The following is a 26508-nucleotide window of genomic DNA, read 5'->3' as shown; positions in this document are numbered from 1 at the left end:
TGCTAGCGATTCTGGAATCGCAGGGCACCGGTCCGTCCGCGCCTCCAAGTGGGGTCGGTCGGCACTGGTCGAGAGACACCGCTCGTACGCCTTCGGGCTGGAGTGGTCGGCACGGCTCGCTCGGACAAGGGTAGCTGTTCTCGCCATGCCCGTGCCAGGTCCCGGTCCTCGGCGCGCTCGAGACCGTGTGATCCTGTGACGTCTTCAAAGAAGACGTCGATGCCTATGGTGCCGAGGTCGTCGACGATTTCTCTCGAGGCTCCGCCTCCGAGAGGGTCATCGACGCCGTCGGCGCCTAGGTTGTCGAGACACACGCTCGGAGCTCCGGCTTCGAGGACTGTGTCGACAGCCGTCGATGCTGGCGGCGCTGCAGCTGACGTCGATGCCGATTCGCTCGACGTCGACGCCTTTTCTGTCGACGCCGGCGCCGACTCATTCGGCACCCTCGACGCCTTTCGAGGCGGTGGTGTCGGAGGGGCCCTGTGGCACAGGGTTTGCCCCTAGAAAGGCTATGGCTAAGGTCCGGCACTGCTTTGGTCCACAGAGGTCTTCCTCTCCCCGTCTGGAGTACATTTCAGAGGGTGATGAAGGCTCCGAGGGCGGCCTGGTTCCGGTTACGGTTCCAAATGACCTTATCTCGGGCCATAGCTAGTTTGATGACCTGAGGCAGGCGCTGCATGATTCCAGTGGACTGGACACCTCTCCGGAGGTGGAGTTTTGTCGGCCGGAGCCTGGTACTCATGCCGATTCTTCATATCGCCGCCTTATGTCTCGGGTTACCGAGTGCTTGGGTTGGTCAGCTCCCCCAGGGGAGTTCGTTCAGGATGATCTCATGGACATCCTTGATCTCGGTCCACCCACTGACCTGGTTTTGCCTTTTCATATGGCTCTGCAGAGAAGGGTGGCGGCGGCTTGGACTGCTCGGGAGAGTCTCCCGGCAGTGGGCAAGTCTTTGTCGCGAAAATACCGTCCAGCCAGTAGAGACCCCTGCTACTTGTTTAGGCACCCCACCCCGGAGAGTTTGGTGGTGCAGGCGGCTACGGCCCCAGCAAAGCAGGCGTCGTATCCTACCATCCCTCCGGATAGGGACGACAAACGTTTTGACGGCTGGGCGAAGAAAGTGTTTTCTTCGGGGAGTATGGCGCTTCAGGCAGCCAACTCCATATGTGCCTTGTCTCGTTTCACACGCACTCTGTGGAACTGTTGCATTAGCGGCTGATCATATTCCCGAAGGGGACGAACGGGATGGTTTCCTTGCTATGGTTCAGGATGGCAAGGATGCTATGTGTTTGGCCGTTCAGTCGGGTTTGGACTTGGCGGATTGTGTCAGCCGGTCCATGGCAGCGAGCACCATAATGCGCAGGTTTGCGTGGTTGCGGAAGTCTGGGTTCGCTCCTGATGTGCAGTCTCGGCTCCTCAACATGCCTTTTGACGGTAAACACCTTTTTGGCAGCAAGGCTGACAAGAGCCTTGAGAGGTTGCAGTTCGCCAACCTCCGCCTTTTCGTCCTAGGGGACAGCAATGGAGGGGAGGTTCCTTTCGCTATTACTTGTCCTTCAGTAAAGCGAGGGGAGCTAGCAGTCAAAGAGGCCATCGTAAGAGTGCCAGAGGTGGAAACAAAGGTACTCGAGGTGCCAAGGCCGCTCGGGCAGTTGCCTCTTTGCCCTCAGGCAACGCCACAGCTGCTACCACTGTCATGGGGCCAGGTCCCATGGTTCGCCGGTTGGGGGAAGGCTGGCACAGCATCTTGTAGAGTGGCAAGCCATTACTTCAGATGTGTGGGTTCTGGAGATCATAACCCACGGCTACTGTCTTCCTTTTCGGCAGAGGCCTCACGACAATCCATCAGGGAACCTCTCTTTGAAAAGTCCAGATCCACTCCTTGCGCAGGAAATTCAAGCCCTGCTGGAGAAAGGCGCCATAGAACTGATGCCTGTAGCGGAGAGGAACAAGGGATGGTATTCCCCTTATTTTTTGATTTTGAAGAAAGACTGGGGATTGAGACCCATCATGGACTTGCGCGGTTTGAAAAAGCTCCTCAGGAAGGACAAGTTCAAGATGGTAACTCTTTCTCAAGTCCTCTGGGCGCTTCAACTTCAGGACTGGTTGGTGTCTCTCGACCTCAAGGATGCTTACTTCCATGTGCCGATCCATCCCAAGCACAAGAAGTACCTGAGGTTCGCGGTTGGCGACTCGCACTTTCAGTTTCGGGTCCTGCAGTTCGGATTGACCTCCACCCCGAGGGTTTTCACCAAGCTCATGGTGGTGGTGGCAGCGCATCTCAGGAAAGGGGGGGATTCACGTCTACTCCTACCTGGACGATTGGTTGATCAGGGGGAGCTCTCCCGAGCAAGTCCTGGATCATCTGTCCGTCACCTGCCACTCCCTTCACAGGCTGGGCTTCTCCCTGAATTTAAAGAAGTCCATTTGACACCAACACAGCGGCTCCAGTACATCGGAGCAGTGCTCGACACGTCCCTGGGGCAGTGTTTTCCTCCTCAAGTGAGGGCTCTTCACATTCAGCAGATGGTGCACAAGTTTCAGCTTGCCCAGAATCTCCCAGCGTCCGAATTCTTGAGACTGCTCGGCCTCATGGCATCCTGCATTCTTCTGGTGCCAGAGGCTCGTCTGCGGATGAGATCTTTGCAGTGGGCACTCGAGCTCCAGTGGTCTCAGTCCTCCAGCAGGCTGTCGGACCCTGTTCAGGTGCCGCCCTCGGTAGCCCGGGACCTTCTGTGGTGGGCCGTCGAGGGCAATCTGATGAAGGGGGCCCCATTTTGGCTGCCCTGGCCGGAGGTGAAGATCGTGACGGACGCATCCCTCACAGGGTGGGGAGTTCATGCCAACGAGTTGACAGTCAGCGGTCGTTGGTCTACGACCTTCCGATGCCTGGATGCGCCACTACCACCTGGCTTTTTACCTCATTGTATGTAAATATGTATATAGTATTGCTTATCGTGTATATGTTCCTCCCTTCCTATTCGGCGTGATACGTCCAGCACTGTAACCGCAGCGGGACCTCACCCTATTGTATGTAACTAAATTTTTGCAACCCTCTTGCTGCCTTTGCGCCTGGTTACCCCTGGGTTTGGTGCGCATTATAAATAAATACAATACAATCCAATCTGTTGGAGCTGAGGGCCGTCGGGCTAGCCCTGAAGGCTTGACTGTGCGCGGAAAGAGTGTCCTGATTCTAACGGACAACACGGTGGCCATGCACTACCTCAACAAAAAGGTGGGGGCAGGGTCACTTCCGCTGTGCAGGGAGGCGATGCAGCTCGAGTTCTGGGCCATCCAGCAGGAAGTTTCGATCTCGGCCGTTCATCTGGCCGGAGACGACAACGAGACGGCGGACGCTCTGAGCAGGCAGAGCACGATCTCTCACGAGTGGGAGCTGGCTCAGGAGATTCTCCTGGAGATCTTTGCCCTTTGGGGGACCCCTCAAGTGGATCGCTTCGCCTCCAGTGTCAACCGGAAGTGCGAAAGGTTTTGCTCGCGGGAATTTCCTCCAAAAGGAGCCTTAGGAGACGCGTTTGTGGTGGAGTGGTCATTCCCACTGCTGTACGCGTTTCCTCCAGTCCCCATCATCCCGCAAGTGCTGCGGAGGTTACGGAGGTTCGGTTCCCGGATGATCCTCATTGCTCTGGCGTGGGCCCGGAGGACGTGGTACCCGGACCTTCTAGACTTGTCCATCTGCCCTCCACGTCGTCTTCCCTACCGAGATGATCTGCTCTCACGGGAGGGGGGTCAGGTTCTCCATCCAGAGGTCAGATCCCTCAATCTTCACGCTTGGCTTCTGAAAGGTTGAGGTATAAGGATTGGGACCTCCCTGAAGACGTGATGGAGGTGTTCCTCTCGGACAGGCGGCCGGCAACTAAGTCTCTGTACCGTTGCCGTTGGAGAAAGTTCTGCGACTGGTGCAGAGTTCAGAATGTGGATCCTTTTGAATGTGACATTCCCAGCTTTCTGTCTTTTTTGCTTTCTTTGGCCCACAGGGGCTTGCAAGTGGGGACTATTAAAGGTTACCTGGCGGCGCTGTCCATATTTAAGCGCTCGTCTGAAGAGTGTTCCTATTTCAAAATTCCTTTAATTTCGCAGTTTCTGAAAGGGCTCACTAATGTGTTCCCTCTGTCACCTTTTCTGGTGCCAGGCTGGGATTTGAACCTTGTTAGGTTTCTTATGGGTGCTCCGTTTGAGCCTTTACATTCTTGCCCTTTGAGGCTGTTAACTCTGAAAACTGTTTTTGGTTGCGGTTACTTCCGCTCACAGAGTGAGTGAGTTACAGGCACTTTCAGTTAAGCCAACCTTCACTGTGTTTCACAAGGACAGGGTTGTCCTTAGAGTTCGTCCTTCTTTTCTTCCGAAGCCGGTTTCGGAATTTCATTTGAGCCAGAAGGTTGTTCTTCTGGCGTTCTATCCTCCTCCACATCCTGGTAAGGAAGAGGAGAGTCTCCATAGGCTTGATCCTCGGAGAGCGTTGAGCTTTTATATTTCGCGAATGTCCCAGGTCAGAGTGGACGATCAACTTTTCATTGGTTACGCTGGAAAGCGTTTGGGACAAGCTGTGACGAAACAGACTTTGTCTCGTTGGATTATTTTAGCTATCTCCGAGTGTTACCGCTTGGCGGGTAAGGACCCTCCGGCTGGCTTGCGGGCCCATTCTACCAGAGGAGTGGCTGCGTCTAGTGCCCTGTAGAGGGGAGTTCCTATTTGTCACATCTGTGATGCAGCCACCTGGGCTTCAGTACATACTTTTGTACGTCAATATTCCCTTGATTCCATCAGAGGGCAAGATCTGGCCTTTGGCAAGGCAGTTCGCTATTCCGCAATTTGATTGGGCATGCTAAATTTGTATTCCCACCTCCTTGCTTGGTACTGCTTTGGGAGTCTGTCATAGATTATGGACTACGTCGGAGGACCCAATCCCCTCGTTACTTTCTTACCTGGTAACGTTCTTTCGATGGGATGGTCCGACGACGTATTCCATATCGCTCCCTCCCTGCCTTCCCCGCTGCAGAATTTCTTTTGCGATTGCAGCTTGCGTTCCGCAAGGCCTTGTGTGTCTGACTGGCAGAAAACTGGTGGCACACGTTCTGGGAAAAAACTATAACTGAGGCTATGGGCGTTGTGCGTCCTACTTATCACATCGGGTGACGTCGGCCGTCGGAGGAGGTCCTCTGGGACGGCGCATCAACGTCATCGACGCAGGATGCTGACGCCAAAGATTTTCCGAAGCAGCACAGCTGCGGACATTACCGGTCATAGATATGGAATACGTCTTCGGACCATCCCATCGAAAGAACGTTACCAGGTAAGAAAATAACTTGTTCCAGTCCCAGGTAGAAAGCTGGCAGAGGGCGTCTTCGCTGAAGTCTTCACGAGGTGCCCTTCTGCCACAACAGGAATTCCACTACAGACCGACGTGGTGTCCCACGCCAAGAAGGGTTGGCTTAAACCCCACTCTGTCCAGCCAGTCAATCGCCCCCTGGACGCCAAGTGCAGGCAGATGGAGGGGGATACACACTTGCTCTCCTCCCATCCTCAGCCACACTCCTCGGTGATCGCTGCGGCATCACTGTACTCCAAGCCTCAGTCGTCTTCGTCATCTGCGGTGCTTTTAGGCAAGGTGGAGAAAACCCTGGAGGCATATGGTAAGAAGCTGTATTCCAACGTTTCCTTGCATCTGCGACAGGCCAACGCAGATGGCAACTAGAGATTATGGCGGACAAATTCCGACTTCCTCCCTCAACTCCCCGCCCACTGCCAATCGCGTTTAAGGCGGGGCTAGCCGAAGCCAGGCTTGTGGCTCAGGATATCATGGAGTCCACCATGGCACACGTTGATGGCCTGGCTCCGGGCAACCAAGCTCAACCCAGATGTCCAGGAACGCATTCTAGATCTGCCCTTAGAGGGCAGTGACCGCTTTTACTCCAGCACAGACGAGGAGCTGGACAAAAAGAATAGCTCTCAGACGGCTAAGTCTTTATCCATACTGACAAAGACCACGCCCAAAGCGTACTCCCAGTCTCAGCAACACTCATCTGGAGGCTTCCAGGAACGGAGGTCTAGGCAGCCGGAAAGCTTGCTGACCCCAAGTTGGGGCAAGCAACAAAAAGGGGTGTGTGGGGGCAAGGGCTTTTTCCAGTCCCCCTCCTCCGCCTCTGAGGGTAAGAAGTCTTGACACACCCTCCGGGTCAACGTGTTGCCAGTGGGGGCAAGCTTGCTCTTCACGCACGCTGTTGGCGACAGAACTTTGCGGACCCCTGGATCCTGTCAGTAGTCTCTTTGGGGTTCGGTCTACCTATTCCTGCCTCTCCTCCCTCCTCTCGCTCAAGTTGGGACAGCAACTCTTTTGGCGGAGATTCGGTCGCTCGTCCTTAGCCAGGCCGTGGAGGAAGTCCCAGCCTCTCTGCGAGGTTAGGGCTTTTACTTCAGGATCTTTGCCATTCAGAAGAACCAGGCTGGCCTCAGTGTTGTACTGGACGGTGGTCGGTAATTTTTTCGAAAAAATGTCGAATGACAATTTTTTCTAAAAAAATAATGTTGAAAAAAAGTCTAATTCCGTTTTTTTTTTTAATTTATATTTATTTTGGGGTTCGGGATAAAAACAAAATGGGTAAAACAAAAAAAAAATGTAAAAAGGGGGTTGGGGGAAACCCCCTCCCATTTCGAATAAAAGAAATGCATTAAAAAAATTCGACATTTTTTTTTCAAAAAAATGACTTTCGACATTGGTTTCTACATTATGACTATAAACCGTACTGGACCTTTCCACCCTCAACCTCTCCTTACCTCTTCAGAGATTCAAGATGGTTACGCCAGCCTTTATTGCGGAGACATTGTGCAGGGGAGAGTGGATGTGCTCCCTGGATCTGAAGGAAGCTCATCTGCACGTCCTAATTTGGCAACCCCATCGTTCTTGCCTCCTGTTCAGGATCATGGGCTGCCATTTTCAGTTCAAGGTCCTCCCTTTTGGCCTCAACTTGGCCCCCAGGGTCTTTACCAGACTCATGAATGCGGTGGCAGCCCTCCTCCGGGCCTCCATATATACCCCTACCTAGATGACTGGCTCATCAGGGCTACATCTCCAGAAGCAGTCAACCACTCCTCCCATGCACTGATGAACACGCTACACGACCTGGGCTTTTTGCTCAATCTCATGAAGTCACAGCTGCAACCCATGCAGTCTTTGACCTTCCCGTGCCTCATCTGGGACACATGCTCTAAGAAGGTCTTCCCCTCGAAGGACAAGATCTTGGCCATCAGGAGGGCCACATCCCACTTTCTCAGCCGAAGCGCTACTTCGGCTTGGTGGTACCAGCATCTGCTGTGACTTTTTGCAGCTGTACCGTTGGCCGTCCCCCACGCAAGACTCATGATGATGATTCAACTCCACTTTGCAGCGTCGTGGAACCAGGAGGGGGACTCTCAGGCCGAAATTATCAAGATCCCCACCTCTCTCCACCCGGACCTCACATGGTGGTCCAGGGTCTGCAACCTGCGGATGGGTGAGCCCTTCAAGTCCCCCATCCCACAGGTGACGATTACCAGACTCCTCCCTTGACCGCTGGGGAGCCACCCTAGAGGATCTCTTGGTCCACAGCACTTGGACTTGTCAAGAACAAGAATACTATATCATTTAGCTGGAACTGAACGCCATCTGGTTAGCCCTCAGAGCATATCTCCCACGTCTCAAGATAAGGGTTGTCCTCACCCAGACAGACCGCTCGACCAGTAAGTACTACATCAACAAGCAAGGGGGTGGGGGGTGAGCCAGGTCCCCCTCCCTGTGCAGACTGGCGATCAACATGTGGGAATGGGCCTTGGAAAACAAGATTTTCCTCACGGCAGTCCACCTCCCGGGGGATTCCAGCCTAGAAACGCCCAGGCTCAGCAGGTTGGGAGCGGACAACTACGAGTGGCAGCTGAACAACCTCGTACAGTAAGTCTTCCACAGATGGGGCCTCCCCCCAGGTGGATCTCTTTGCCACCAGGCACAACAAGCAGTGCCCCCAGTTCACCTCGCAGCTGTTCAGCCTCTCAGAGGTCCCTCCAATCCACCTTTCGACGGGCCCAGCACATATTTTGACACAGCAGGAGGGCAAGGTCGTCCACCCCGCCCCTCAGAAGCTGACCCTCATAGCGTGGTTCCTGAGCAGGTGACGCTCAGCCACCTCAACTTATTACAAGCCAATCTAGAAATCATACAGGGGGCTAGGAGCAAGGCTACCAGAGCCCAGTATAAAAGTAAATGGACCAGGTTCTGCCACTGGGCGCACTCCAAGGATATCGTCCCGCTGGCCTGTTCATTGGACGACCTGCTATCATTCTCGGCGCACCTCGCCAACACTGGCGTGCAGGTGGACACCTGCCGCAGATACCGCTCAGCCATTGGGGCCTACTGGAATTTAGAGTAAGGGACCTTCTCCTGCTCCAACCCGATTGTCAGACATTTTGCTGGACTTGCTAGACTCTACCCATCCATCAGGAAGCCACTCCCCCTGTGAGATTTGAGCCTAGTCTTGCACGCCCTCCTGCACAAGACGTTTGAGCCTATGGCGTATGCAGACATCAGGCTGGTCGCCATCAAGACGGCCCTGCGAGTTGGCCTCACCTCAGCGCACAGGGTCAGCGAGATCCATTCTCTAGTCGCCTCAGAGCCGTAAACTACCTTTCACAAGGATAAGGTGGTCCTGCAGACCCATCCGGCCTTTCACTTAAACGAGGAGATTGTCCTCCCTATATTCTTTCCTGACCCAAAGGACGAGCCTCAGAGTTCTGCACTGCCTAGATGTCATGCGTGCTCTGAAATTCTACCTGGACAGGCCCTAGGGCTTCCGCAAGTCAGGTGTCCTATTCATCACCTTTGGATGTGCCAGGCCAGGCCATCAGGCCTCCAAAGCCTCCATTTCCCGCTGGATGGTCTCTGCCATCAAGGAAGCGTACAAGGCCCAGCATAGACCCTTTCCGGCGAACATGAATGCCCATGGGGTCAGGGCAAGGCGATGGCCATCGCCTTTCAGCGCCATTTCCCCTGACAGGTCAGAGGCAGGGCGGCCACATGCGCCACTACATCGGCTTCCTGCAAGCATTACTGTTTGGATGCCGGCTCCAGGTCAGATGTGGCTTTTGGACAGGTGGTTCTCTGGAACCAGTTTGCTTAAGGGGGGGCCTCCTCTCCATCCTGGGGCTACATTCATTTGTAATCGCCCATGCAGTATGGAGGAAAGGGGACGAGGCGTAAAAGTAATTATAAGTTACTCACCGTAGTGACTAACGTACTTAGCCCATAGTCCCCTTTCCTCCATACGTCCCACCATTCCCCCCCCCCCCCCAATAATCTGGTGTCATTAGGAAATGGTCAATCTATTGTCGACGCGTCTTTGGGGTCTGAAGTGTGGCGCCGGAGGGTGTAGTCGGGGCAGCACATGCTCCCAGGGCCGCGCCTCTAAATTTAGAGAACATTTTTCTGGTGAAGAAGGTTCTGTCTCCTGTCCCTCGCGAGGGACGCCCATGCAGTATGGAGGAAAAGCGACTATGGACTACAAGTACGTTAGTCACTACGGTGAGGAACTTATAATTTACTGTGCTCCACAGACCCAGCCACTCTTCTACTACTACTATGTAAATGGTGCTAACCTAGTTGGCCTCAGAGTTGTGTGCTACCCTCCATAGTCCGCCATTGTGATGGGCTCCATAATTAGCCATTGTACTGAATTGTGGAAGGAAATGTGTTGTATCTACTTGGATACTAGGGGGCAGAAGTCATGCAGTATTTAGATGTTTTGTGCAGGAAACACAATGTGTTGTGCTAATTGTATTTTGGGGGCAGGAAATATGTTACTATAGACATATTGGGAAGATTAGCAATACGTTTCATTTAGATAGAATTGAGAAGAATGGCTATGCGTCACATTTAGAATTGTGAAGACAAGCAATTGAGGAAAACATTGCGTACCCAATGTACTAACACCCCCCCCCCCCACCCTGCTCCCCCTACACACATCCCTTGTACTATACATGCCCATGGGCTAGCCAACCTATACACACACAAACCCCAACGTAACTAACACTTGCAAATAACATCAATCCCAGACACTGGACCATTCCCCTATGGATACATCAAGCCACTGTACACAACCATTAACCTAAACACCAGCCAATGGACACACACAACACACACACCACACACACACACACACACACACACACACACACACACACACACACACACACACACACACACACACACACACACCTCACACACACACCTCACACACACACCTCACACACACACCACACACACACACCACACACACACACCACACACACACCACACACACACACCACACACACACCCCACACCACAAACAACCCATGGATCGGGCCTAACCCTTACGGATACCGGTCAGTGCACGCAGACAGCCCATCTGCAACCCAAAACACAGACGTCCGTTTCTCATGATTCTGGACATATTCTATCTTTCTACCCTCACTAACCGGCCTGTCTTTCTTGCAGAGCCGTATGGGGGACTGGAGACTGCCACTGGGTGGTAGCAGTGCGCCTTATGGGTCAACATAACATCTGGAAATCTTTGAGCAGAACTACATACCGAGGGCCTACTATCACCTATATTTTTGCTAAGCCTACCTATCTGGGAATGTATTTAGCAGAACTCGGGCTTGTAAAATCTACTAGCCCACTTGCATTGGCGAGGAGATCTTTTGGTGGGTGAGTACCTTTTGCAGGGTACTCCAACTTGCTGGCGAGTATGGGATTGTTTGAAACTTTATTTTGATGTTTTTATTAAAAACAAACTTTGTTTGCAGTAAATGGCAAATTAAGGTTTCACTGTGCATGGCAAGCCTTTGGGCAGCATCACACCGAATATTCTTTTGGTGAGCAACCTTGTATAGACACCATAGGTAAATATTTTGTCACCTGTTATCATGGGGGCGAGTGAATTTCTCTTAGGTCGAGTATGTAAATTAAGACACCTGCCATGCAGGTCTAGTGGGATTTTATAAGAATTTGCGAGCCCTGAGAAATACCGACTAAGGGCCTCTTATGCACCTATATTGAAACAATATTCCTTGGGCCAGATTTGGCTGTCATCGTCTAACAGACAACGCCAATAAGCAATTGCAGACTCAACAAGACACTGGGAGGACCTTAGTCTAATAGCCCCGAAGACCAAAAGGAGATACTATCCCACAACAGGCATTGGAAACTCGTCGAACAGGGTCCACCTTGAATCCACAAAGACACTCAAACACAACAATATGCTAATTTTCCTCTGCACCAACAAACAATAGAATGCTGGTGTACCCCTGGATTAATTTGCCTAGCTGCACACATGCTTAAACACCTCCATGATCACCCAAGCAGTCTTTAGAATGCAACTATAACCCACCAAAATCAGCCTAGCTGCACATGTAATCCCAGTCACAAACTCCACCGCCAGAATGCAGCTATCCAAGGCCAATTGGCCTTGCTGCACATATTCTACTGATCTCACACAACCACTGTACTACGCATAGCACTAGAATACAGCTACGCACTATTTAATCTGCTCTGGCTGCACACATACCGAGTGCACCCAATCACTTTTTACTACACTACTCTCTCCACTGACCTGGACTACGGTCCCAGAGGGCGTTCAATCCACAGCTTTTTGGAATCATACCAATGCTAAAAGGAGCTATACAAATGCCCAATAATGTAACATAGGAGGGTACTCTGTATCCCTCCTTATATCCGCCTCACATTGCCTCCTGCTCCTCACATTTCCACCTCCCATCACCTCTCAAAACAGACACCCAACTGTATAAACATCCTGCCCCCCATTCAGTTCCTGCATCCTTCTACTCCCTCAACCCCAAATAAACCATAACCAACAATTATGTGAAACCCGAGAAGCCCATTCCAAATGGGCCGCCAGGATCTGCCCCCACTGCCCTGCCCCTAGCACAAAGCCACCTTCACTATTGCGACAGTAACCGTGCAGCATTGTGGTGTAATCCAAGTCCTGCAGGCAACGAGACCTCTGCCTCTGCACGCATTCCACTTGCCTTCCATACCTTCCCCTGACAACAGTCCGCACCATTAGGTCTTCAAATCCTCACTTCTTTGGAGATGGTGTTACCAATCTAAAGAATTTCCTCCCCCAGGTACCCTTTCCTCAGTGTGGGACTCTATGGGGGAATCCCTTTTCTTAGCCATTTCCTCTGCATCTACTCTATATTCTTCACTTACAAACTGTCTTTCTCCTATAAACCAGTCACTGAGCTCTGGATCATACTGTCCCAAGCCAATGACTAACCCTCTCCCTAAGTTCCTCCTCTGGCAGTCATCTTCAGATTTTTGCCACACGTTCAAGTGTTGGAAGTCGTGTTTTGCACCGAGCTCTTCTATGTTTTTTGCACTTTTTAGTTAAAAAGTTCCCTTTTTGTCAAATAGAGCCTGTGTTCTCTTTCGTTTCTTTGACTAGCAGACGGGGGTCAGTTTGTCAGCGTCTTTCAATGCCCCTCAAGGGCAGAATCGTCGAAACGTTCATTGAAGATTCCAGAAGGGCATCAGGCCTACACCACACGCCGGACCATGTTGGAGGAAAAGGACGGAGATTCCCTCTTCAAGCTCTGCTCCAGCTTCGGATTGAGGAATGTTTGTGGAGGACAAACACTCCCAGTACCTCTGTCTACATCCGGATCACAAGGATGCGGATTGTGAAATCTGCCTTGGTTTCGCCAAGTGCACCCTCAAGGATAGTCACAGTAGATTGACGGTGTGGCCAAGGCCTTTACCACGTGTGGCAAACCAAGGCATGCTTCGCCCAGGAACGGGATTTAAGTCCTTAGATGGTGCTCCATCCGTGGGGGCCCAAGAGAAGGCCAAGCACCATGAGCCAGTTTCCATCTGGGTCACCACGCAAGTGGGTCCCGCAGCGAGCAGGGCACGCTCATCTTCAGAGTCTGCCTCCATCTCAAGTCATCGCTCCAGCTCCTCCTCGAAGAGGAAATCTGCTAACGCAGGGAAGCTGCAGGAAAAGCAGGAGAAGACCATGGCACAGGGGAATGTGTACAACCTGCCCTTTAAGGCCCAGGTGGTCCAGTCAAAGTCCTCCTCGACGATCGAGCTGGTGGCGGCCGCCCTCTCGAAGGCGAAAGGTGCTGACCTGGTCCAGGAGACATGCATGGTGCCCAGAGTTGCCCTCACTCCCAGGTGGGAGGCTTTGGCCAAACCGGTGGAGAAAATGCCAGAGATGAGGATGCCATCTGAGCCCGAGACCGAGCACTCGGGACACAAAAAAGATGGGTTGGGGGGAAGCCTTGACTGTGCTCCAGGGCACGGATATTTCTTCTTTGGACGAAGAGGACCTGTTGTCGATTTGCACGGTCCCAGATGACGTGTGGGGAACGACAGTGGAAACGCTGAGGACTAAGATGACGGCATGAATGTCGACAATGAAGATGTGGGTGCTGGGACCAGCAAGCCTACTCCTGCCCCCCAACCCGACAACTCACAGGGACGTAGCGCTGGACACCCTTTCAACTCTCCCAACGCTGTTGTCGGAAATGCAGACGAAGATGCAAATGGCACCCTCTGTGGCCCCAGGCCCCCCACCGGCGAAGAGGAGAAAGCATTACCATATGCCACATGCCCCAACCCTTTCCCCTAAGCGATACAGGGACACACAGATGATGATGATTATGATGGCGGCGCTTCCCCGCTGCCGAGGGCTTCTCCCCCAGACGAAGTGGGATCGTTCCACGTCATGGTCGCCCACGCATCTGAACTCTTTCAGCTGATGCCAGAAGAGACCAAGAAGGAAGGTTTCCTGTATCAACGCTGTGAGGCCAACAAGAGGAAGACTTTCCTGACTGTGCCTCTCCTGGACGACGTTTTGGGATGAGGGCCCAAGGTGGCATGCAGGCCCTGAAGCAAGAGGGAGGCTGGCTGCTGGTCTTTGTCAGTGAGTGGGAAAAGATCTCCACCACTCGATGGGTGCTGGATGCTCTCACCCACGGACACTCTAGAATTGCAGCAGAAGTGTTCGCGGATACCACCGGTGGCCCGGCAGGAGCAGCACATCCCACAGCTCCTGCAGGAAGTACGGGCCATGTTGAGAAAAGGGGCGATAGAGCTGGTTCCAAAGCGACTCCGGGGCTCCGGAGTCTACTCCAAATACTTATTAGTAAAAAAAGACCAGGGGCTGGAGGCCCATTCTTGACCTGCGGCGTCTCAGCAGGTACCTCAAGTCCCAAAAAATCAGGATGGACACGTTGAAGCACGTGCACGGCCAACTGGAGGACACTTACTTCCACGTCCCCATTAACAAGAAGTATTGGAAGTTCCTGCACTTCGTTATTCAGGGAAAGAACTACCAATTCAAGGCCCTTCCATTCAGACTGAAGTCGGCCCCTAGGGTGTTTACGAAGTGCCTCATTCCAGTGGCGGCTCATCTGCATCTACAGGGGATATATTTGTACCCGTACCTTGTCGACTGACTCCTCCGTGCCAAGTCCAGGAAAGTTGCTGTTGAACACCCAAAAGGGACCGTCCAGCTGCTGACAGATCTGGAGTGCTCTGTGAACTATCCAAGGTCCTGCTTGAGTCCATCGCAGAACACGCTCATTTTGGGGTCCAGGCTCAAAACTGTCTCCTGCCTTGCGGCTCCCTCAGAAGAAAGAATAGCGGTCATACTTGGCAAAGGGCAACGGCTGTTGGTACTCAAAATTGCCACGGTGCAGACAATCAAGTTGTTGCTCCGCATTATGTTGTGTTTACCTGATCAAGCTCTGCAGGTTGCGGATCCGATCCCTTCAGGAATTCCTGGACGCTCAGTGGATCCAGTTGTCTGGAAGCTTCGCAGACTAGATTGTTCTCGATGAGGATTTCTGCTGAGCGTCAAGGTTGTTGGGCGTGCGCTCCAACATTTCTGGGGGCACGGATTCCCAGAGCCCCGCCTGTACCAGGAGGCGGTCACCACAGATGCTTCCCTGGAGGGCTGGGAAGCCCACACCGGACGTCTCCTTGCCAGAGACCTGTGGCTACCGGAGGAGAGGGATCTCCACATCAATGTCCTGGAACTACAAGCATTGTTCTGGGCCCTCAGGTCATTCCTTCCGTCATTCAAGGGCAAGGTGGTGAGGGTCTTCATGGACAATACCACCACAATGTTCTACATCAGGAAGCAGGGGGGCACCAGATCCCCAGCGCTCTCCAGAGTGGCGCAGGATTGGTGGCACTGGGCCGTCACCCAGGGGATTTTGCTCATTCCTTTTCACCTGGTGGGAGTCAACAACACGATTGCTGATTCCCTCAGCAGGAGCTACGCTCTTGCCGCAAGTGGGAGCTTCGACATGATGAAGTGGACAGCCTCTTCCTCAAGTGGGGCCGATCCCAGATTGACCTGGTTGTGGCGGCCTCCAAATGACGGAGATTCACCAGCAGGTTCCACCAACCTAGGAGCATGGGGGACGGGCTTTCCTTCTCGTGGGAAGACCTGTTCCTGTACGTGTTCCCTCTCTTGCTGCTAGTCATTAATCGACTCAAACTGTGCTGATGCAGGATGATACTAGTCAACCGCCGTGGCCTAGGCAAATTCGGTACCCGTACCTACTCTTAAGTCCCGTCCCCTTTCCTTCATACTGCAGGGGCGTCCCTAGGAACGGGAGACAGAACCTTTTCCACCAGAAAAAATCTTCTGTCATTATCACCTCCAGAGTTGCAGGGTTGGGATCAGGTATTCAGGTCAGGAGGCGGTCTTGTTGCAGATCAGTGGAGGCTAAATGGGTATTAGCATGGCAAACCCGGCGTTCCCACATTCCTCAGTACCAAAGTTACAATGGGCTCCCATAGAAATCCAATGGTTACAATTCCCTTTAAGCTGGCCACCCTGCGGGTCACTGTCTAAGTAGCTATTGAGAACTAGAAGTTTGGCAAAAACAAGGTACAATAGTTTATTAAAGAACATTAAGACATTATAGCGAGTGAAGATAAAACTACAACCTTTTCCAAGCGTTCCGAAGTCTTTCCTCAGAGAAGGTACCATAGCTTGGCAACGTTCCAAAACGTGTGCATGCTTGCCTCAAGAGAAAACTCAGTTTTTTCTACAAAAGTTGCTGGCGCTTCTCAAGTGAAAACTCCTCTTCAATGAACCTGCAAAAGAAAGAGAATCATTAGATTAACGTCAAGAGAGCTCTCTCCTCAGAACTTTATTCTTTCTCTCAGAGACTTTAACACCCTTCTGATTAAAGACTACAGATCCCGCCAAGACACTTAGCTTCAGAGGCCTTTTGAAAGTCTTCCAGCCCGAGTTCTTCTCGATTCTCACCACCAGCCCACCTCTGGATGAATGCAGGATGGAGAGCTCCCAAATATAAAAAGGCAGGTGAGCAGGAGAGCGGGGCACATAGAAACTATAGGGAAGTCAGCAGGGTGGGATAGAGGTGAGCCATAGTATTGTGATCACATAATATTGATTCCAGGATCCCTCATATTTTCTCTTTAAACACAGGGAAAAGTCCTGTTTAACCAGTATTGGCAGATACCCAGGGTACCAGACCATTTATGCCCCTGCAGGGACAAGTTAGGCGTTACACCTTCTTCCCCTTTAAATTTAGAGGCGCGCAGGGGTGCAGCCCTGGGAGCATGTGCTGCCCTGATTCCGCCGCCACACCCCATTCCCCTTTTCCGCGTCAATGGGACGAATTCACCAACGATCATGGGTTTGGCTTCGGCCACGTAATTCCACGTGCGGATACTTCTACTTCTGTCTTTTTTCATTCAGGTTATCGGCCGTCGGGCTTCACGCTTCTCCCCGGCGCATGTCGACTTCAACAGGGTTCAGCAAGTGTCCATCCTGTGAAGGGCTCTTTCCTACACAGTCTACCTCCGTTGCCTTGCCCCTGACCATGACTGGAAAGCTTGTACTGCGTGCAACTCGCTTTCCTCAAGGTCTCTGAAGAACAGACTAGCCAGGTGGAGAGAGCTCTTCCAGAGTTAGCCTCCAGAGGACCTGAAGGACTTAGTCACACATCGATCCAGGCCCAAGATAGGGCCACTCTTTTCCAGCGTACCCCGAGTGGGAGGAACCTCTGGTTCTTAAACCAGCACGAGTCCTGGGGCTAATCCAGCTACCGGCCGATAGGCCGAGGAGGTCATTAGATCCTCCAGGTGACAGTGTTGAGAGACTGTAAGGTCCTTTTACCGGGTCCTCACCCGAGGGGCCACGCCCTTGTACCGGCAACATGTCTGAGGGGGCACCTATATTCAGCACTACCGGCAACTCCGCTGAGGGTGAAACGCCTGCCGGGTCTCGACCTGAATTGCAGGGTAGGCCTCATGATCCACACAAGTCCTGGACTAGGCTGGGCCCAGTGAGCCGAGCAACACTATGTCGGCACGTAGAAGGAAGCTCGACAAGATGGCCGACTAGCCAGACCATATGGGCACCAGTCCGATACCACACCATGGAAGAGAGCAGGTGGAGAAGCGAGTGTCAAGGTGGGACTGGTGTCAACCAGGTACGTGGCCTACAGCCTACCTTTTGCGCAGGACAGGTTCCTGCTGCGTCCATATAGTCGGGAAATGCATCAGCTTTAGCAGCTGCTCGCTAACCCTACAATATCACCTACCACTCCTCCGGCTTGTGAGGACAGGTTCTTTGAAAGGTTCCTCTGGCTCATAAGTTCTCCTCGGATGGGGGGGGGGGGGGGTCATCCTCAGGGACATGCTCCCTCCGATGGCTCCAGCGCCCCAGGCCCCAGTGCAGCCCCTGCTGGCCAATCCGGCCCCCCAGCCGTTAGCATAGGCAGTTCCGTAACAGCCTCTGCTGCAGCCACCGGCTCTGGTTTCCACACCAGCACCCCTCCACTGGTGCCGGACCAACCAACCCCCAGGTGGACATGGATGAGGAAGAGGACCCTGACACTCCATCGACTAAGGCCTTCCATGAACGTCTTGCAGGGCTGGCAGAGTACTTGGGCCGTCCTCAACCCGAGGTTGACCAACCGCAGTGGGGGTGCTGGCCAGGGTCCTCCTGCTAAGCCCCGCGGCTAGAACTGGGATCCCGATGCAGAAGGATGTTTTCGCCTTCTCCAAAAAGGGGTGGCTCAAGCCTGTTAATAGACGCCTGGACGCAAAGTACAGGCAAATGGAGGTGGATACACTCTTGTTGTCGGCCCATCATCAGGCTCACGCTTCAGAGATTGCTGCAGCATCACTCTACTCCAAGCCTCAGTCGTCCTTGGCCTCCTCGTCGGTGGCACTGCTAGCGAAGGAGGAGAATATCTTGGAGGCGTACAGGAAGAAGCTTTTTTCCAACGCTTCACTGCATCTTCGTCAAGCCAACGCGGATGCCAAGCTGGCAGCCGTTAACCAGAGGCTCTGGCGGGAAATTGCAGACTTCCTCCCAGAGCTTTTGGCACAGAGCCAATCGTGATTTAAGTCTGGATTGGCAGAGGCCAAAATGATAGCGCAAGATGACATGGAGTCCACCGCCGCCCACATCGACACCTGTGGCCGTGCCATTTGCATTGCCACGAACATGAGAAGAACGGCCTGGCTCTGTGCTACTCGGTTCAAACCGGATGTCCAGGAACACATATTGGACCTTCCTTTCGATGGGGTTGCGGGGGATCCTCTTTCACTCCACCACCGATGAGCTAGATAAAAAGAAAAATAGTTCCAAACTGCGAAGCCTTTATCCTTAGGAAGGCCATTCCCAAGTGTACAACCTGTCGCATCAGCGCTGCGATAAGGGGCAGGTGTTCGGTGGGTTCCGGGGCTTCCAAGAACGGAGGTCCACGCAGCCTGACCGTTCTGAGTCAGCACTGGCGCAAGCAACAAAAGGGCGGGGGGGGCTTCTTTCAATCACCCTCCTCAGCACCAGCCTCGGAGGGAAAGAAGGCATGACCTGCCCATTCGGGTCCACATGTCTCCGGTGGTGGGCAGTCTTGCTCTTCACGCACAAATCTGGCGTCAGAGGGTCGCGGACCCCTGGATCCTATCGGTTTCCACGGGGTACCGTCTAACGATCCCTCCCCTCCCACCGCCCCTTCACCCCTGCAGGTTGTGACATTAACTTTGTTGGCGGAAGTTTGTGCGTTTGAGAGCCAGGCAGTTGAAGTCCCAACCTCCCAGCGAGGCTTGGGCATCTACTCCAGGATTTTTGCCATGCAAAAGAAGAACCAGGCTGCACCTCTCCACCTTCAACCTCTCCCTCTTCATAAATGCAAGATGGTTAAGCCAGCACTCCTTGCAGAGACACTGTGCAGGGGAGACTGGATGTGCTCCTTGGATCTAAAGGACGCTTACCTACACGTCCCGCTTTGGCATCCTCATTGCTCCTTTCTACGGTTCAGGATAATGGACTGCCATTTCCAATACAAGTTTCTACCCTTTGGCCTCAGCTCAGCCTCAGGGTGTTTACCAGACTGATGAATACAGTAGCGGCCCTCCTCGGAGCCACCACGTCTACCTGTAACTGGACGACATGCTTGTTGGGGCGTGTTCTCCGGAGGCAGTTCACCACACTTCCTCTGCCCTTATGATCACACTCCACAAGCTGGGATTTTCTATCAACCTCAAATCTCAACTGCAGCCTACTCTGACCCTGACCTTTCTGGCCTCATATGGCACACAAACTCAGAGAATTTTCCCCTCAGAGGACAAGATCATGGCCATCAAGAGTGCCTTAAGTCACTTCCTCAGTCGAGAGGTGACCTCAGCCTGGTGGTACCAGCATTTATTGAGGATCATGGTAGCAGTCCTATTGGCCGTCCCCCGCACGAGACCCAAGATGACGAGATTGCAGCAGCGCTTCACAGCCTCATGGAATCAGGAGCAGCGCTCCCAAGCGGAGCTTGTCAGCATTCCTCCTCCTTTCCACCCGGACCTCACCTGGTGGTCCAGGGACTGCAACTTGTGGACTGGCAGGCCCTTCCGGCACACACCGCCTCAGGTCACCATCACCACAGGTTCCTCCCTGGAAGGCTGGGGGGGGGGGGCTATGCTGGACAACCAGTGTCCCATGAAGTCTGGTCCATGCAGGAGCAGGAATGGCATATCAACTGGCTGGAGCTGAAGGCTATCTGGCTTGCTCTCAAGGCTTTCCTTCCGCTCATTGAAGACAAGGTTGTCCTCATCCAGATGGACAATACTACCAGCATGTATTAAGTCAACAAGCAGGGTGGCACCAGGTCCTCGCCGCTGTGCAGCCTAGCGGTCAGCATATGGCAATGGGCCCTGGAGAACATCTACCTGTCTGCAATCCACCAACCTGGAAGAGGACCGGCTCAGCAGACTAGGAGTGGAAAATTACGAATGGCAATTGAACCATCAGGTCCTGCTCGGGGTCTTCAGCAGATGGAGGCATCTGCCGTTGGACCTCTTCGCCTCCTGGTCCAGCAGGAAGTGCCAGCAGTTTGCGTCCTGGCAGGAGCAAGGCCCCGGCTACCTGGGTGACGCACTCCAGATACAGTGGCATGGCATGATAGCGTATGCATTCCCGCCCACACCCCTGATCCACAGGGCGATCTGCTAGATTAGAGAATCGTGTCACCTCTGCCTCATTCTGATAGCTCCGTGGTGGCCGGCAAGACCGTGGTTCTCAGAGATCCTCAGCCCCTCGGACAGGCCACCCATTCACCTGTTGCTGGGCCCAGCTCACCTCCTCTCGCAGCGGGGGAGGGGCAGGGTCATCCACCCCACTCCACAGAAATGAGCCCTTGCAGGGTGGTTCCTGAGCAGGTCACACTGAAGCATCTGTGCCCATCTTGGGATAACCTGGACATCATTCAGGGCGCTAGGAGCCAGTACAAGAGTAAATGGACCAGGTTCTGTCACTGGGCGGACTCTAAGGAGCTCAACTCCCCCACCCCCTTTTACTTGCAAACTGGATGTGGTGCGCTCATTCTCTGCACACCTCGCTCATTCAGGGGTGCAAGTGGACATCTGCTGCACCTACTTGGCAGCCATAGGGGCCTACATGAATTCTGAGGAGGTGGTCTCCTCCAACCCGGTGGTTAAGCGGCATCTGGCGGGCCTTGCCAGGCTCTACCCACCCATCAAGAAGCCACACCCCGTGTGGGATATCAGTGCAGTGTTGGGCGCCCTGGCGCACAAACCTTTCGAAACAATCCGTGGGCATCAGATTGGTCACTATTAAAACAGCTTTGTTGGTGAGTCTCAACTCTGCTTGCAGAATCAGCGAGATCCAAGCTCTGGTGGCATCAGAACCCTCTACGACTTTTCACAAAGAAGTGGTCCTGAGAACGTACCCAGCGTTCCTACCTAAGGTAGTCTCCGCTTTCCATCTAAACGAGGAGATAGTTGTACCTACGCTTTTTGCCGATCCTAAGGACGATGCTCAAAGGGTCTTACACTGTCTGGATGTCAGACGTGCTCTGTAATTCTATCTGGACAGGACCAAGAGCTTCCGCAAGTCGGACGCTCCGTTTGTCAACTTTGGGGGGAGGGAGGGGTCAAGGCCCGGTTATCAGGCATACAAGGCCTTTATAGCAAGGTGTGGTTTCGACCATCAAGGAGGCCTATGAGAGGCAGCTCAAACCACTTCCAGCTAACATATACGCTCACGCTGTCTGAGCCAAGGCCACGGCCGTCGCATTCCAGCAGCAGGTCATCAGCAGGGTGGCCACCCCTTCAGCTTTCTGTAAGCATTACTGTTTGGACGCCGGCTCTAAATCACTCTGCTTTCAGACAGGCGGGTCTAAGGAACTTGTTCGCTTAAGGAGTATCACCTCTCTATGCTGGGGAGTTACATTCAGTTGTAATCGCCCATGCAGTATGGAGGAAAGAGGACGGCGCGTAGAAGTAATTAATAGTTAGGATGAGCAACAGTTGGACATGAGACCCAAAGACCATACAGTAAGCATAAGGGTGGCATACAAAATAAACGTCACAAAATTTCCCAACAAGATATGGTTAAATTGATTAGCATTGCAGAGTATAATAATAAAACATGGCACAATACAATTAACCATGAAAGGATATGTGGCCCATTGGTCATTGAAGTTAATCGAACCGTTGAGTCAGTGCCATGTGTAAAAAAGGAAAAGAAAAAAATAAATGTGCATGAATGATGGGAACGGCCCCGTAAGTACAAGACTCGTCACACTTGTGTTTTAAGTGATTACAGTTAATACGAAATTAGTTTTACCTGAGGAGGCTTGGCAGTAGTTCTATAGAACTAGTGCCAAGCCTCCTCAGGTAAAACTAATTTCCTGTTAACTGTAAGCACTTAGGCACAAGTGTGACGAGTCTTGTACTTACGGGGCCATTTTTACACATGGCACTGACTCGACGGTTCGATTAACTTCAATCACCAATGGGCCACATATCCTTTCATGGTTAATTGTATTGTGCCATGTTTTATTATTATACTCTGCAATGCTAATCAATTTGCCCTATCTTGTTGGGACATTTTGTGACGTTTATTTTGTTTGCCACCCTTATGCTTACTGTATGGTCTTTGGGTCTCATGTCCAACTGTTGCTCATCCTAATACTTTGATTGTCTAAAATGTACAAAATATGTTCACAATTTTGCAGCCTTGGAAGAAGAGTTTATGCTCGAAACATGTGTCGGCTGCTGTTTGAATTGCATTAAACGATGCCCAATTGACCATTTTAATTTTTGGTTGTGTGCGCAATCCTTGGGAGCAAACCAACCCTCATATTCTATTCATGTGCACACTGTAGGCCGGGTGTTCACACACTGCTCCTATTTGCTGCACGTCAACCACCTTACTCTGTCAAGTGCGCCAAAACCTCCATTTGTCCTTTCCTGCCACAATCCCTTCTGTAATTAAGTTACTCACTGTAGTGACTAACGTACTCCTAGTCCATAGTCTCCTTTCCTCCATAAGTCCCACCATCCTCTCCCCTAATAATACTGGTGTCATTAAGCAACGTTAATAATGTAGATGCGTCAATGGGGATTGAGTGGCGCCAGTGGGCGGAGTCAGGGGACAGCATGATCCCAGGGCTGCACCCCCGCACGCCTCTAAATTTAAAGGGTAAGAACGTTATTTCGGGTGAAAAAGGTTCTGTCTCCCCTAGCGCGGGACTTCCATGCAATATGGAGGAAAGGGGACTATGCACTTGGAGGAAGTTAGTCACTACAGTGAGTAACTATTAATTTCTGCCCTGTTGGGTTGGAGAGTGATTCTGGAGGGCCTTCAGATCCACGACAGTGGGACAAGGAAGACTCTCCTTAGCACAGTTTTTAGAGTGAAGTGCAGTTTTTCCTGACTGTGATAACGGACTCCAGGATGTTTATTCTGAGACAATGTGGTAACAATATTTTACTTAAACAGTAAGGCACCTTATCTGTGACGCTGTGTGCCCTAGCAGTGCTGTTGTGGTAATTGCCACTGAGTAACATTTTCATTCAGGCAGCCCACCTGGCGGGAACCGAAAAAATCCAGCAGGAGCAGCTCTGCAGGAAATCGGCCGCCAATCCCCATTGGAAACTGAACAAACAAGTTCACATTGAAATGTTTGCTTACAAAGGGCATCCCCAGGTGATCTATTTGCAATGGAATGCAACAGTTAGTGCCACCATTAAGCCTCGAGCAAGGGAAGAGGTTCATTGGGGGGCGGGTGCTGCGTGATCTATCGTGGAAGAATCTGTTAGCTTATGTGCCCCCCCCCCCTTCTTCGGATTCCGAGGGAATTGCAGAAATTCAATGCTTCCAGCCAGATGGAATTCCTACTAATAGTTCCCCATTGGCCACAGATACATTGGTTTTCAGATCTACTGCTTATGGCACGTGCACCACCTCTTCCCCTACCCCTTTCTTCCAAACCTACACCAGCAGGAGAGCAAGGTGGTTTATGCCTGCCCACAATCACTTTCCTTGTTACTGTGGCACCTGAAACATTAAGCTATGGCAATTTATCGGATGACCACCTGAGAGTGATGGGTCTACATCCTTTCGCTGTTGGCAAATCTGGTTCAAACAAGGACCTAAGTGTCTTCATACAGAACCTACCTTGCAACAGTTGGGGCTGAACTCTCAAATCAAGTCGGGCTAGTCTATTTCACTAACCCAATAATGAAATTCCACTTTTGGGGAAGGGGGGCTGGTCAATCTGTCCCCCCACCCCCTTCCCCCCAAAGGTCCACGGACAAGTTTAGTCGCCTTTGGAAGAGGGACATTCATGGGTTATCGTTACTTACTATATTAGACCCTGTTAAGCTTTCGTTTGCTCTGACCTGTTGGTTGTTGATCCAAACTGATTTAACTTGTTACTGTTCAAATCAGACTCTAGACTGCAGATGAGCTAGATGTATAGACAATTGCATCATGTGTAAAGTGGGAGATTCTCCCAGTTGGAGAAAAAGCGCAGGATAAGCACTGCAAATTAAATAAACCTGGCATAATCCAGAGTGCTAACATGAACTGAAAGTCACCAATCCTAAATTGCCGGGCAATAACTTTTTACTTATGTCATCAGGAATGCCTCATTTTAATCTCGCGCCAAAATCTTGCCCGGAATCTATCACTTGTGGTAAATCGGAAGCCGCTACTCTGAATATTTTCCAGTGATGAAAGTTTGTCAAACTGTAATCGTTTTGATATTTAAGAATGTGTATTAAGGTATCAATGTTAAGTGATACATGGAGAGCATTTTTTTTATATAGCCGACTGTCTTTGTTTTGATTGTATGTTTATGGTGTGTGCAATCTTTTTCTCTTTGCAGGCTGGCTTCCTGCCTAGTGAAATAGGAATGACAAGCCCAAGCTCGCTTTCTCCCACGGGGGTGAAAGGACCCTCACAGTATTATTCCTCCTACCCCAGCAATCCTCGCAGGAGACCAGCAGGAGACAGTAATATAGGTAAGATTGGCAATTTAACCAGGCATGATCAGGTCCTGATCATGAATATAAACTAGACCATTACATCTGCATAACTAACTAGTCAGGATTCCCAAAATTAGACTCTGACACTCTAGTTTAGCAAAAGTTAGGTTCACTGCTGGGGTACACACATTATTTAATTCTATTCAATGTGTGTCTTTCGGTTAATACTACCTTGGATGTTAATGCTCAATTATTTAATTGATTTTTTTATTACCAATTTATTTATTTTTTATTACAAAAATGTGTTTCTTTGTAAAATAAATGTTTCATTTGTAAATATTTTCCTTCAATCACTCATTGGTTTATTTTATTTTTTCACATTAATTACCTAAAAACCTTTTTGTCTCCTTAATAAATATTGACAAATTGTAGACACGCTTGTGTTCCTTTTTCCACCTGGTGACTTTTAGCACAAGAACAAGTCTATCCAAATGGTAAAGATAATTACCTTCAAACTACATTGATCTATATATGTGGATTTCTTTTGTTTTTGTTTAATTATAGTAACATGGGTAAGGGCAGACACTGGGAAAGTAAAAACTTGTTTGCAAACTTTCAGTCGGACAGAATAATCATTTTAAGGTGGCACTTAAAAATTAGTATGAACTAAATGCATTTCTTTAAACTTGATTTGTCCTTTCAAGATGTCTGCCTCCACTACCATTAAAAAGGAGAATCTCTTGACATATTTTTCGTTCGAAGGATGTTATGTTAAAGGTACTTATAGCGCACCTTCACCAATGGAATTGGTCCCCAGGCGCTCTGGCGGATCTGTGAACTAGGAGGGTGGGTAGGGTTAGTAGAGTAGGAGATGTGGGTTGCTGTTGGCGGCTTCATCTCGGTATACACAGAGTGCTGGGCTTTGGTGCAAGTATCGGATTAGGCGAAACCTCGTGTGCTGTTTGTGTTCTTGATGCATTGTGGTAAAGTGCGTGCGGATTGCTGGGAGAAAAATGGTTGTGCGAGTTCTATGTGGGTTGAGTATGCAGAGATTTGAAGGTTGGGTTAGTGGGGTCTGTATCCTGATACTTCTGGTTCCGTTTGAGCTGTATCCCTGTGGGTGGGGTTGTTGCTGATTCCTTATAGGCCGTCTCGCTATGGTGTGTGATGGTGCGGTGCGGATCCAGCTGTATCCTAGTGAGTATTGTATGGAGTGATAAGTATGTCTAAACCTTTCCTTCGGGTGTGGAACTGAGGTTGGTACTACCTATTATCTGGTTATCTATTGTAACATTGATCTGTCGGAGTTTGGAGTGGTTCAGGGTCAGTGTGCTGTTGATAAGGCATCCTAGTGATTCCATCTTGGTCAGCCTGTGTATTCAGTCATATCATGACTATCTTTCATTACGTAATGATGCACCCTAAATCCCAAATCATTAAAGTTGTCATTGTCGGTTACCATGGCCGGCAAAGGCAGTGACGTTGTCTCTAAACGGGGTTGGTGAAGGCTGTGTCTGTGTGACGTTGCTGGGCTACATGCTCTTGAGGACCCTAGCGTCCTTTCCTCTCCTCTGGTGCAGGTTGACAGACATTGCTGTGCCAGGAAATTCAACGGGGCATGTCACTAGTCCCTTGCAAATAACTTATTGTGGCCTTCTACTACTTCCTTTGATATG

At 51.3% G+C, this 26508-nt stretch overlaps 1 protein-coding gene across 2 annotated transcripts in view; it reads left to right on the top strand.

The window, feature by feature from the left end:
• The window catches only part of TCF3 (transcription factor 3), a 1342799-nt gene that overhangs the window by 767256 nt on the left and 549035 nt on the right, over positions 1 to 26508 (top strand). For both annotated transcript variants that reach the window (XM_069649483.1, XM_069649484.1), the window contains exon 7: positions 24733 to 24868. In XM_069649483.1, coding sequence (XP_069505584.1) covers positions 24733 to 24868 — 136 coding nt within the window. The remainder of the gene's footprint in view (positions 1 to 24732; positions 24869 to 26508) is intronic.

The sequence above is a fragment of the Ambystoma mexicanum genome, chromosome 1p, assembly GCF_040938575.1.
Source record: "Ambystoma mexicanum isolate Mex_15411 chromosome 1p, UKY_AmexF1_1, whole genome shotgun sequence".
Taxonomy (NCBI): domain Eukaryota; kingdom Metazoa; phylum Chordata; class Amphibia; order Caudata; family Ambystomatidae; genus Ambystoma; species Ambystoma mexicanum.
Note: the sequence above shows the minus strand (reverse complement) of the source record. Positions and strands in the feature narration are given on the sequence as shown.